At 44.7% G+C, this 14,344-nt stretch overlaps 2 protein-coding genes across 5 annotated transcripts in view; one reads left to right on the top strand and one right to left on the bottom strand.

The window, feature by feature from the left end:
* Positions 1-14,344, top strand: part of LOC142488043 (uncharacterized) — a 444,382-nt gene that overhangs the window by 325,107 nt on the left and 104,931 nt on the right. The window lies entirely within an intron of this gene.
* The window catches only part of LOC142488046 (uncharacterized), a 65,759-nt gene that overhangs the window by 13,068 nt on the left and 38,347 nt on the right, over positions 1-14,344 (bottom strand). For 2 of the 3 annotated variants that reach the window (XM_075588402.1, XM_075588405.1), the window contains exons 2-3: positions 9,232-9,420; positions 8,833-8,946 (exon numbers count right to left, since the gene is read on the bottom strand). In XM_075588402.1, coding sequence (XP_075444517.1) covers positions 8,833-8,946; positions 9,232-9,250 — 133 coding nt within the window. In that variant the 5' untranslated portion in view covers positions 9,251-9,420. Of the gene's footprint in view, positions 1-8,832; positions 8,947-9,231; positions 9,421-10,062; positions 10,204-14,344 lie in introns of those variants that run through there. The other variant, XM_075588404.1, reaches the window with a different exon arrangement.

Here is a 14,344-nt window from a genome sequence, read left to right as displayed (position 1 = left end):
TGGCCATTACTCTAGCGCAGGCGCAGATAGAGAGAGGTAGGCATCCATTAGAGAGGCGCCCATGCGGTCCTCATAGGGAAAAGCCCCAGAGGGGACTACAACTCCCAGCAGCCTCTGGGGACTGCCCTATGATCCCTGTCACATGCAGCCAGACAGCCAGTAGAGATTGCAGCTTCTCCTGCTGGAGAAGATACATTGTATGGGCAATGTGCTATGAGTCATTCAGGCTGAGGAGACAGTGGGGGAAGGAAGGGGGTCAGAGAGCTTCTGACCTAGGCCAGAAATCCCCCGGGCTAGAGCTGAGGCCCTGACTCCCCACTAGTGAGGGTGGGTGTTCATAGGGACAGGCCCTTATGTAAGGACCCTGTGCCCATTCAGCTGTGTGCTAGGTAGGGACCTAGTGAGAGAGGCCCTGCTGCTGTTCCTTAGTGCAGGGACACAGTGATAGTGTTTGCTGCATGTTCCTGTATGCTGTGTTGCTGATCCAGAGACTGTCCTTAAGGTGGGACGTCCGGCTGGACCCAATCCCACGCGGAGGTACAGATCAGCGCTGGACCAAGCGGTGCCAGTAGACCCTTTGCGAAGACACCCAGGTGCCGGAGCACCTAGGCAGGTATTTACACCCTTCCACACGTGCACCAACTTTAACTTGCTCCTCACATGTGACAGGCCTGTTCACACACTTGGGTGGGCTTGGACTCTTTGGACACTGGGTTGGGAAGGGGCTAAGAAGGGTATAGCCCAGTTAGGGGCAAGGTTATAGCTGCCAGCTTGTGGCAGAGGGTGGCCTATATACTGTTGTGTATGCTGATGTTGCACTGTTATATATGATACTATTGTGTTGTGTTGCTCGTCCAGTAAATCTTTTAGCCATAACCCTGGTGTATGTGGTTTCTGGGTGGGTTCCTATGCTAGGGCTATTCTACACTCCTATAGAATCCTACATAGGTGGAGGTGCTGATTAACGAGAGAACATTCCAGAGAAGCACCCCAGGTTCCCATCAGCGGAGGCTCAGGCCTCCTGTGAACCTGCAGGTATATGCACCACACCTGGTAACATATAGGTTCCCCCTCACATGCACTCTATCTGCGATTGGGGTAGGGGGAATACCCGTTACATATATAAAAAACACACAGTATTATATAACCTGAGAATGGACAAAGGAATAATATAGCGTAGAGAAAATGTTTTAGGTCCCATTCTGTATTAATCCCAACAGGGGATAGAGAATTAAGTGAGTGGAACCAAAACATCTCACGCTGATTAAGATGTTTAATTCTATCACCCCCTCGTGTAGGAACAGGTATAGATTCAATCCCCTCGTGCAGTGACAGGTATAGATTCAATTCCCTCGTGTAGGAACAGGTATAGATTCAATTCCCTCGTGTAGGAACAGGTATAGATTCAATCCCCTCGTGTAGGGACAGGTATAGATTCAATCCCCTCGTGTAGGGACAGGTATAGATTCAATCCCCTCGTGTAGGGACAGGTATAGATTCAATCCCCTCGTGTAGGGACAGGTATAGATTCAATCCCCTTGTGTAGGAACAGGTATAGATTCAATCCCCTCGTGTAGGGACAGGTATAGATTCAATCCCCTCGTGCAGGAACAGGTATAGATTCAATCGCTGAAAAATGAAAGGTGGACAAGTTTCCCAATGTACAATTTGTAAAATGTTTGGAAACTGGGAGAATCTGATCTAGTTTTTCAATAGAACGAATGTGCTCCATAATTCTGACCTTCACTGGTCTGATTGTCCGCCCAACGAATCCTCGACCCCAAGTGCTGAAAACATTTTGGAGCTACTGCTGCGGCAGCTTTTATTCTAACAAATCACCGATTTTCCCCTGGCTTGTACCTGGAATGCGCCGCTGTTCACCTGGAGCATGCCACGTTCGTTTTGCGTTCCCAGCAACGGGTCATCCCCGGCTGACGCGCGGTTGATGGGTTAATTTATAATGGTTCAGGATTTAAAAGGCTGCAATGATTCGCGTGTCCGCCAGATGGCAGAAATTCATGAATTGTAATGCGCATGCGCTCCAGTAATGTATCGACAGTAAGACCAGTAAGGTGTTTCGTTAAAAAATGAGGAAAATCCGCCCTTTTCCATGCTCGGATTGATGCAGGGGGGCTCCAGAGCTAATACTCAGGAATATCAGCACCGGGACCCCCGGCATGCATCCGAGGCAGGAAAAATGCATGTACAGCCCCGCAATAAATAAATAAATACATGAATATAAATAAATATCGGCACATTAAAAATTATGTAAAATACATTTTTATTCATAGTGTACATGTGCAGGGGGTCTACGGAGCAGAACCGCATTGGTTTCAGGTCCGGGGCCACCCTGCTCCCCGAGATACAGGCCCCTTTATGAGGTGCCGGTATCCCTCTGCATTTAAATGTCCCGATCACGTGACCGCGACATGTAAACCAAGCAGAGGGATACCGGGACCCCCTAAAGGGGCCTGTATCTCGGGAAGCAGGGGGGCCCCGGACCTGAAACCAACGCGCTTCAGCTCCGGAGACCCTCTGCACATCTACAGTATGAATAAAACACACATATAAATAAACAATCATTCCTTACCTTAGCGGCTATCCGCTATGGTAACGAAGCAGCATTTCTGTATTTTTAATAATATTGTACAGTGAGCAGGGGGGGCCCTGAGCCACAAATCAAAGCTCTGGGGACCCCCTGCTCCTGCATAATATTATTAAAATACAGAAATGCTTCTTCATTACCTTAGCGGCTAACCGCTAAGGCAATGAAGGGGTTAACCCACCGTGCCCGCTTTATTGTGGGTAGCAGGGGTGGGTGAAGGGGGTATTTGGCCCTTGGTGTGAGTTTAGGACTTGCGGGGGGGTTGCGGGTGCACTTAACCCCTTCACGACCGTAGCAGTTAATACCGCTACGGTCATGAAAGGGTTAACCCCTCCCGCGACCCCCCCGCAAGCCCTAAACAACCACCGTTGGGGCTAATACCCCCTTCTCCCATCCCCGCTACCCACAATACAAAAATAATCACACACAGCATCCCCGCAATAAATAAATAAATGAATATAAATAAATATCGGCAGATTAAAAATGATGTAAAATAAATTTTTATTTATAGTGTACATGTGCAGGGGGTCTCCGGAGCAGAACCGCGTTGGTTTCAGGTCCGGGGCCCCCCTGCTCCCCGAGATACAGGCCCCGTTATGAGGTGCCGGTATTCCTCTGCATTTAAATGTCCCGATCACGTGACCGCGACATGTAAACCAAGCAGAGGGATACCGGGACCCCCTAAAGGGGCCTGTATCTCGGGAAGCAGGGGGGCCCCGGACCTGAAAGAAACGCGCTTCAGCTCCGGAGACCCTCTGCACATCTACAGTATGAATAAAACACAAATATAAATAAACAATCATTCCTTACCTTAGCGGCTATCCGCTATGGTAACGAAGCAGCATTTCTGTATTTTTAATAATATCGTACAGTGAGCAGGGGGGTCCCTGAGCCACAAATCAAAGCTCTGGGGACCCCCTGCTCCTGCACAATATTATTAAAAGAAATAGTAGGGGAACCCCTGCTGCGGCCTCTTGTAGTGAAATAATGATATGAACGGTGCTTGGGTGTAAACTGTAGAGAAATAAGGAGAGAAGGAACCCAATATAGCACTCAGGTTCACACTCTGGTGGTAAGTGAATGATTTAAAAACATAATCTTTATTAAACAGCAAATATAAAATATTAGTCGAACGACGGCCCTTAGTATACACGTACACGCGCAGATTAGGACTGCCTCCTCATGATTCTCAGAGACCGCGAGTTAATGCGGTAGTCTGCGAGTGCGTTTTAACACAGGACAAAAGTGCCCCGACGGTCACTCTTAGCCTCCTAAAGGTGTTTATAGGGATAGTGTTCCGGAATAACAGTACTGAGGAAACTTACCTACAGCACACTGCAGCTGCCCTGCAGTGTTGGGGGGCTGCATAGCATCTGTGAGGTTTCCTTCAGCTTTAACAACAATAAGCACTCTGTTTAATTGTGAGTCACCAGCCTGCCCCCTATCATCAGCGTCTCCCAGATTGGGATACTGACCTTCATGACCTTAGTCAGGATAATTATCTCTGACTCTAACCACGCTGGTTAATATAGGTCCACACACCCCTGGAGTATAGCACGCAGAGGGTTAACCTTAGGTCATTCTGCCACTGACAGGGGCACACACACTTCTCCATTGAGGAGCTTAGCTGATTGTACTATACCACCACTGATATACATATTGTATTTGTTTTTTAAGTCCATCAGTTAGGTCACGCTTACCATTAAGTACTATATATATTATATCCCTGTGACCTGCTATCTCAGTACTTACCCGGACACACCTGGAATAATCACCCACCACACAGGTCCGCATCAGGAATACTGTGTGAACTCAGTACCAGTGGTTTATTAAAATCATCTGGCACACACTATTTATTTTGATCCAGAGCCAATATGGTGTTCTTTATTTAGGATCAACCCACCTCTAGTACGTCGTTCGACTAATATTTTATATTTGCTGTTTAATAAAGATTATGTTTTTAAATCATTCACTTACCACCAGAGTGTGAACCTGAATGCTATATTGGGTTCCTTCTCTCCTTCATTCTCTACAATATTATTAAAATACAGAAATACTGCTTCATTACCTTAGTGGCTAACCGCTAAGGCAATGAAGGGTTAAGGCAGAATAGCATGTTTATTGGGGACATTTGCCCCCAATAAACATTGCAATTAACAACATACACCCCCTGTGTATTTAAAATACTGTACATAAACAATGTAATCTGTGTAAGGCCCCCTCATGTCTCTGTTAAATCTCCCTGCCTTGCCTGTAACCTGTGTAAACCCCCTCCCCCTCCCTAATGTGTCTTAAAGCTCCCTGCCTGTGTTGCTGTGAGTGCAGTTTATGTAAATGTGTGGAGGGGGAGGGGGTTATAACCCCACCTCCTTGCCTGTAATCTGTGTAAACCCCTTCCCCCTAATGTGTCTCTTAAATCTCCCTGCCTTGAATGTAATCTGTGTAAACGCCCTCCCCCTAATGTCTCTTAAATCTCCCTGCCTTTGTTCCTGTGCGTGCAGTGTATGTAAATGTGGGGAGGGGGAGGGGGGTCCTGATGTGTATACAGTATAATGCAGCACAGCAGCGCGTCACTGCCAATGGCCCACCCCATCAGGCCTAACCACCCTCAACCCACTACCCACAAGGGAGGCCTACCCACATACCGTAGCCTCCCCCACCCCCCCATTATGTTCATGCCCCCTCCGCTGCTGCAAAACAGACACAAAAATTAAAACATCCAAAGTAATGTCCTCTAACCCCTTAATCACCATAGCGGTTATTAACCGCTACAGTCATTAAGGGGTTAACCCACCCTCACCCACCACTCGGGAGGCCTACATACCCTCCCCCACTAACCCCCCCACCCGTGAGGCCTAACCACCCTCACCCACTACCCACAAGGGAGGCCTACCCACATACCGTTGGGGACCCTCCATCCCCCCCCCCACCCCCAGTACCCACAATAAAAACAATACACAGACCCACAATAAACATCATTATTTTTATTAAATACATTACCCACCCCCTGTGCCCCCCCATAAATACAAGATTTATCCTTTTACATACAAGGTTCATAACGCAGCCCCACGCGAGTCCCCGGTGGGCTGGCGGGGCACCTGGACAGACCTACAGGGTACCAGCAGCCCTTTTCAAACAGGTTCTGGAGGCCTGCTGGTGGATCCCGCCAAGCGCCATGGCCCCCAGGTGGTCTCCTTGGGTCACCGTGGGCCACAATTGGGGTTCCCCACTGTAGGCCCGCTGATGTCTGGGAGCCCCGGGTCAGACCCACAGGTGTCTGCGGGGCCTCGGGTGATTCCCACGGGGGTCTGGGGAACTCACGAGTGCTCACTACGGGTCCGCGGTGCCCCCACAAAAGTGGAACCACACATCTTCATCCCCGCACCTACGGGTCGGCGGTGCCCCCACAGAAGTGGGACCACACAGCTTCATCCCCGCAGACTACGGGTCGGCGGTGCCCCCACAGATGTGAGGCCACCGCTTCATCCCCGCATGTGTCACCCGTGGAACCACCAGCCTGATACCCGTGGGATACCCGAGGAGACTCGCAGGTGGTCTCCAGAGGTCCCACGCAAAACCACGGAACAAACCCTGAATGTAAAAAAAATAAACCTGGCCTATACATTCAATACATACACCCCCCCTCCCCCCCAACACCTACAGTACAATAATGTACAAAATAACTATTATCCAGATATGGATAATAGATTATTTGCCCATTATTAAAAACATTAACTAGCATATTGAAATAAATAAAGTGCTACTGACCTCATCAATAAGAAGTCTCCGTCGCCAGCAACAGCATTGTCTTGCCCACAAAATACATAGCCAATACAAAGCCAATACATTGCAATTACATTCAGATATCATTTAACCCCTTAAACACCTTATCGGATAATAACCGCAAAGGTAATTAAGGGGTTAAGCCACACTGGCCCAATACCCACCCTTCACCCATGAATTTGTACAGTGGCTTCATCATGCAACTATATACTGTATATATACACAGAGAGAGAGAGAGATACACACACACATGATGAACCAATATGCAAATAAATGTAGAAGGGTTATCAAAACCATACTGTACTACAAATAACACTTCTCCATACAGACACACTATATTAAAATCTATTTCATTTAATAATCCTAACTGATCTTACAATCTAAATCATCAAATGCCAATGAAAAACCTCACATTCCAATCAATACATTGCATTTACATTTATTTACAATCTATGCACCATATAAATTCTGCAAAATACAAATACCTCCAAACAAGTAAACTATTTTAACCAATCAAGTAAACAAAAATCAATTAGCATTCATTAATTACATCCCTAAACAATCGACATTCCATTCCGAACAATTAAACAATTAACTAATTCAAGCCTGGAACAGAACAATTTAGCATGTGAAAAAATATACGTACCAACCAGAATACAAAATTTAAAACCAAGGCGCTAACACAAGCACACAATACAATACCAAGGATTACATCTATCCAATTGTAAAAAAAATTATACACACATTGAAGCATAGCAGCATAGCCAAAGTAATTTAAAACACATCAAATCAAGCTTTTAAAACAACAACATTTCTTACCCTGTATGTATATATCTCTCTAGACATATATACATACATACAGTGGCAAGAAATGATATACCACAAATAAATAAATACACATGTTAAAAAAACCTTTAAAAATTTTTACAAGCTCAATTAAATACATTTCTTTAGTTCACTTACCATTACTTGGCCCCACCGACTCCCGTTGAACACCTTACTCACGTACAAAACCACCAGGCACAGGAACCCATAAAATAAAAAACCATAAAAAAAATAAACATTAAACTAAAAATCCAAATCAATCCACGGGTCTTCTAATTGTAATCCATCTTCATCTGTATTCTTCTACCTTCTTCCGGGGTCTTCTTCCCGCCTTCGGCCACACCCTTGTCTTCTTTCTTCTCCGGAGGTCCTTCCTCCGCGGCGTCTGGCTTCAAAATGAGACGACATAGGCTTTTAAAGGCCTATGACGTCATATTTTTCGTCATGGTTCCCACGGTCCTGATTGGCCCATGAAAACCAAGTGTTATTAAATACCATGCGGTATTAACTGCTACGGTCGTGAAGGGGTTAAGTGCACCCGCAACCTCCCCGCAAGTCCAAAACTCACACCAAGGGCCAACTACCCCCTTCACCCACCCCCGCTACCCACAATAAAGCGGGCACGGTGGGTTAACTCCTTCATTGCCTTAGCGGTTAGCCGCTAAGGTAATGAAGAAGCATTTCTGTATTTTAATAATATTATGCAGGAGCAGGGGGTCCCCAGAGCTTTGATTTGTGGCTCAGGGACCCCCCTGCTCACTGTACAATATTATTAAAAATACAGAAATGCTGCTTCGTTACCATAGCGGATAGCCGCTAAGGTAAGGAATGATTGTTTATTTATATGTGTGTTTTATTCATACTGTAGATGTGCAGAGGGTCTCCGGAGCTGAAGCGCGTTGGTTTCAGGTCCGGGGCCCCCCTGCTCCCCGAGATACAGACCCCTTTAGGGGGTCCCGGTATCCCTCTGCTTGGTTTACATGTCGCGGTCACGTGATCGGGACATTTAAATGCAGAGGGATACCGGCACCTCATAACGGGGCCTGTATCTCGGGGAGCAGGGGGGCCCCGGACCTGAAACCAACGCGGTTCTGCTCCGGAGACCCCCTGCACATGTACACTATGAATAAAAATGTATTTTACATAATTTTTAATGTGCCGATGTTTGCGCAGAGAGAGCAGCGGATCTCTCTCTGCTGCAAACACATCTCGCCAGGGGACGGCTTCTCGGCTTCATAGACAACAGCTCGCAAACGCCCCCATGTGTTTTTACACGGCATTGCAGTATTGCAGACAGCGAGAGTAAAATGCTTAAATCCCAGGCGCGAAAATACCGCAGTTCAATCCGGCCGAAAAAGACACAAAACCGCACACGACCGGGATAATCAGAAATTCGCGGAGCTAGCCGAGTTAGAATAAATTGTGCCGCCACTGTACCAATGTTCAAACCTCAATAACAATAATATCCTAAATATAACCTTAGATTAATCATTTTTTTCATTAGTACAGTTATCTTATAATTGTATACGCTTTAATATTATTTCCCAAAATATTGCAGACATTTCCGTCCATTTTTAAACATATTGAATAAAGACAAGTGAGGATGTAAGCGTACTTACCACAAACAGGAAATCCATCTATTTCTTCCTTTATTGGGGTCACATGTTCCTCTGTGTCTGTCTCTTCTTTCTCTGATTTAATCTCTAACCTCTCTGGGACATCCACTGGGAAACCTGGCAACAAGAAAAGGAAAATCCATCCTGTAAAGCTGGGAGTGGGGGCGCTTCTTGTGATTTCACCTCCTCTGATATTGGTATAATATAATACCTCTTGTAAAGAAATGTATTACTAGCCCTTCTGGCAGAAAATAACAGAGGTGAAGATATATTATCTTCTTACCTGCTGATAGTTCTATAGGAAACAAAATGAGTTTGGGTGTTTGACTCGCATAACTGCCAAATAATCAGATATTCCCTCCTTGCAGATTGCAAAGACACCAAACAATCTTCTCTACTCACTTAACAAGCGTGGATCCATGCTGGCAGTGGACAGTGCTGCTCTGGGAGGTGCTGGTAGTGGACAGTGCTGCTCTGGGAGGTGCTGGTAGTGGGCAGTGCTGCTCTGGAGGTGCTGGCAGTGGGCAGTGGTCCTCTGGAGGTGCTGACCGGAGGTTACTTAATCTATATGTGTTGGGTTTTAGAATGTGCCTGTATATAAAACAGAATTGGAATGATCAGTTTTTTTTGGACAAATATACAGCATTTAGTATTTAGTATCAGCGGTTTCAAACCTAAATCATTAACCCCAAAGGAGTCGGAGAAGACAGGGGCACCAAAAAACACACATGGTCCATCCGCAAACAGACAATTAATTTCAAACACTGCAAAACTTTAATGGCTCAGGATTTTGTCACAACATAACCATCTAGAAAAGTATAAAGTATATAAAGTATAAAGATAGTCGGAGATTAGCAGCCAAAAGACCAGTAAAGTCGTCATAGTGTAACATAGTAACATACTGTACAGTTCCATAATATGAATAAAAAGCAGATACTGTGGATGCGCATGCGCGGCAGGTTGGAGATGGAAGTGTAACCTGGACATTTTAAAACTAGCGCCAGCAACATCTAACACACCCCAGATCATAATCTGAAACCGGAGGAGGGATGGCAGCGACTAGACAAAAATCCCGGCGCAAATCCGATGTGAGGGCCTACTTCACCGGCCAGGGCAAGACCGGAGCAGCGGAAATGTCGGCAATGTCAGACTCTGATTCGGCACAAGATATGGAGGGGGCCACGGCTGCAGCGGGTCAGTCCCGCATAATAAAAAAAGAGATCTCCCGCTTACTTGTTGACTTGAAAACATTCTTTAGGGGAGAAGTGGAGGGGCTACGAAAAGATATTCTCCAAATTGGCACACGAACGCAGGAACTGGAGGAGCAGATGGAGGAAAGCTCCAAGCGGCACCAGGAGACGCACTCGCGGGTCCAGGCCCTGGAGGACAGAATAGCAGACATGGGGCCTCATGCAGTAAGCGTCGATTAAGTGAAATCGGCAAGCTTACCGATTAGTCATGTTAATGGCGATTTTTCCTCTCCGTATGCAGTAAGTGCCGAATACATTCAAAATCAACCCGAAAACAAATCCGCCCACTCTCACGATGATTAGCCGATCACACACAGGTGTATCGGCGTGCGTGGCGGGGTGCTGATAGGTTGCCCAATCACAAATCTTGCTGAATCAGGCGAAACAAGCATGTATTGGATTGCGCGCCATATTTAAAGGCAACGTGTACTGCTAATCATTCTCTGTGTTGTTGGGAGTGAGAGAGAGAGAGACGCACAGAGCTAGCTGATTGAACATTTGCATATTGACTGAGAGACTTGTTGTGTATTGGGTGAGCTTTGTCCATTGTTGTTTTGTTTACATCTTTGTCTTGTTTTATATGTGGAAGTGTTTCGTGTGATTGGCTGTATATTAGTTGTCTGTTTTTTGTGAGTGCTGGACGTATGCCCGCAAAGCGTGGGAAGAGTGATGCTGGTGGGAGTGGGAGTGCTACTCGTGCGAGTACACGTCGGAGTGAACGTACTGTTCAGGGGAGTGATGTTGCTGGTGCACCGAGTGGTGTTGCTGGGAGTGGGAGTGCTGTTGCTGGGAGTGGGAGTGTTGTTGCTGGGAGTGGGAGTGCTGTTGCTGGGAGTGCTGTTGCTGTAAGTGGGAGTGCTGTTGCTGGGAGTGGGAGTGTTGTTGCTGGGAGTGGGAGTGCTGTTGCTGGGAGTGGGAGTGCTGTTGCTAGGAGTGGGAGTGCTGGTGCTAGGAGTGGGAGTGCTGGTGCTGTGAGTGCTGCTGGTGGCGCAGTTGCTGATGGGGTGGATGGTGGTGGCGTGCTTGCTGGTGGGCAGCTTTTGGAGTCTCTTCCATTGGAAGAAGGAGAGTCCAGTCAGCACCAGCCAAGCTCTGACCCTAAACCTGCTCGGAAGAAACGTGTGGAGAAGCCACGTAATCCTCGCTTCAATGACCAGGAAAATACAGCTCTTGTCACTGGCATTCTGGAGCACTATGACAGTATATATGGACATTTACTAGGTAAGTGTACCTTTACATTTATTATTCAAATACATGTGATCCTAGGTCATCTGAGTTTTGTTCATATGCAAATATGGGTTCAGAATATCTTTCTATGTTAATTAGTCTGGAAACACAGCTTTTTATCATGCCTTACAAGGACAACTAAACACAGCCGGTCAATTTGCCATAACTGCATACAATATGAATGCAACCTTGCTTACATGTATAGGTTTAGTAGTGAATGCTCATGTGCTTCACATATTACACCTAAAACAGCATGTTTGCTATCTCTTGGAACAGCTAGCAGTGTAGGAAACTGGTGCTTCTATTATTATTCATTTACCTCATATATTTTATATGTTTTTCAAGGGCGGACAAGTTCAGCAAGCAGAAAAGAAATGTGGGACACAATAGTCATTGGTGTCAATGCGTGTGGGAATCATGTGAGGGACAAGCGGAATTGTCACAAGAGATTTGATGATATTAGGTCCAAATTGAAAAAGAAAATACAACACCAACGCGTGCATGCTAGTGGCACTGGAGGTGGGCCGACACCACAACGTCTCATATTAAGTCCATTGGAGGAGCTGCTTCGGGCAAAATTACTTCCCGTCGTCGTGGAAGGCTTACCTGGTGACCGTGATATAGGAATTTATCCCTCACAATTTCCACCAGGTGAGAAATATTAATGTACTAGGCGTGTCGTTGCTTACAGTTATTTTGCATATTTACACTGCTTTTTATACTGTCTTCACAATATAAGCATACCTGCATCTATATATGTATATGTCTGATTCTGTATATATATATATATATCTCAAAATAGACATATATGTTGTAGTCCTACTAAAAGCAGTAACTAATATAGCACGTGCCATTGTGTGCTCATTTACATGTGAATTCCCAAAATGCATTGCTGCAGTGGAAGCAATTGATGGTGGGCGAAGATGGGGAACAACAGGGTAGTACACATGTGTAACACATGTTAATGAGAAATTATTACTAGCTACAGGTACAGAACATAAATATGTATAATATTATTGAGTATTTTATTTATTTTACTCCGACAAACATGACATTACTGCCTATTTTAAGCATGCATCAAATATATTGCATGCAACGGCCTACAAACATCACTTGCACTAACACATCTATAGTTGTTTATGAAAAGGTCCATTTTTGCTTTAAGTCATATACAGACAGCATAATGAGGCACACGTATCATATGTTATGTCATTGTTTTCATAACTTAAAAACTGCACACGACTATTTAGCTCATCTACCATTGTGTTAAAGCAGCTGCAATTAATATCTCATCACAGCATACACTTCAACAGAGGGGGTGGGGTTCAGCACACACACTAATTACAGCCTCATTTTAGGGTCAACTTAGTTCACACCATTTTCACCCGTTTCAAGTAATTGAAAGGTGTGGCTGATTAGGCTTTTTGGGGAAGTGAATACCGTTCTTACAACCTGACTAGCACAACTGAAGTTAATCACACTCATTTGAAAGCTTCACTTTAGCTACTAAATGCCCCAACAACTCATTACTTATCAAAGCGTACGTCACACATTAGTTCACTCATATCTATAGTTGAACTACTACTATCAACGACACATTATCACACACTGCATGTGTTGTCTTGTTGAGTCACAGCCACATTCATGTGTGCCACATCTTATATTAATGTACCACACATATCCTCTACCAAAAACAACACTTTTTGCAATATGACCACCTTCATGATAACCATTGTGAATGGTCATCTCATGATAGTTATGTACATTATGATACTGATATCACTACACAACATATGATTTTTATGTACAAATTTTATCTATTTATCCTCACGCATTACTGCAGAAACATAGTATGTTTTATGTTAGGGAACTCAAAAGTTCTAAGTACACAGGCATGTACATTGTTATTACAACTATTTATGTTCACTTTCACACACACATTTTGGGTTAAGGAACTGATGCTGTTACGTACTCATAAATACAGAACATACAATAACTGTTTGTTCAATATTTACACATGTAAATGTAAAACTTATGTTATTGTTATATATAGTTGCCCCTGAAGGACATGTGTCACCTGAGACGGAACAAGTGTCTTCACCTGGGTCAGCCAGCTCAACACACCTAGAAGGTGAGTGTATCAGTTGGTGGCCATATAATATGTGCTCTTCTATATGTTATGTTGTCATGTTCATTATTTGTTTTGCACATGTTCTTTAAATAGGATTACTTAGTGTATGTGAAAATGAAGTGTAAGGCAACATGTATTGTGTTAGTGATGTTAACTATCATGTAGGAGTTCTGAGTTTACAGCAAGTTTTCATTCACTCATATTTCATACTGAGTCCAAACATTATTCTTAAGTCAAGGTAGTTTTTAATGTGAGGTTATAAAACGTATGGAAACATGTTAGTTGTTACTTATGACACAGTAGAATTACATAGTAACACAGCAGAGATTAACATGCCATTTAATAATGTGTACATTTATTTGTAGAACATGATGAAGAGGATTATGATGATGATGATGATGATGATGCCGCCATAGACACACAAATACAAGCAAGTGACCATGAAGAGGTTCCAATTGAAACTGTTTTACCGCCAAACCGTCCAGCAAATACCACATATGATGCAATTGTAGCTTCTGAGGGAAAAATTGTGGAAGCAGAAAATCGTCGCCATTCTGACCTGATGACAGTGCTGGAAAGGATGCTTGCACTGCAGGAAGAAACAGTTTCACAATTGGCACATCTCCACAGAGTCTTCATTGAAGTGCCTAAACAGTTGCAAAAAATCAACACCTCATTCGAAGCATTAGTTGTTCAGCAAACACAAGCTAATTACTTGAGAATGACTAATGTATCACAATTCAACATCAACACCTCACAGGCAGGATCTGTTCATGCTGGCCAGTTTTCACCAAATTCATCTGATCTTCATTCACCAGGTCCGAATGTTACCGGTCAAGTAGCAGACATTGCTGTGCAGGTTCCTGACGACATCCTACCCGCTGCCATCTGTACAAATTCAGCAGCT

This window comes from Ascaphus truei, chromosome 2 (assembly GCF_040206685.1).
Source record: "Ascaphus truei isolate aAscTru1 chromosome 2, aAscTru1.hap1, whole genome shotgun sequence".
NCBI lineage: Eukaryota > Metazoa > Chordata > Amphibia > Anura > Ascaphidae > Ascaphus > Ascaphus truei.
This window is presented reverse-complemented; position numbering and strand designations above follow the sequence as displayed.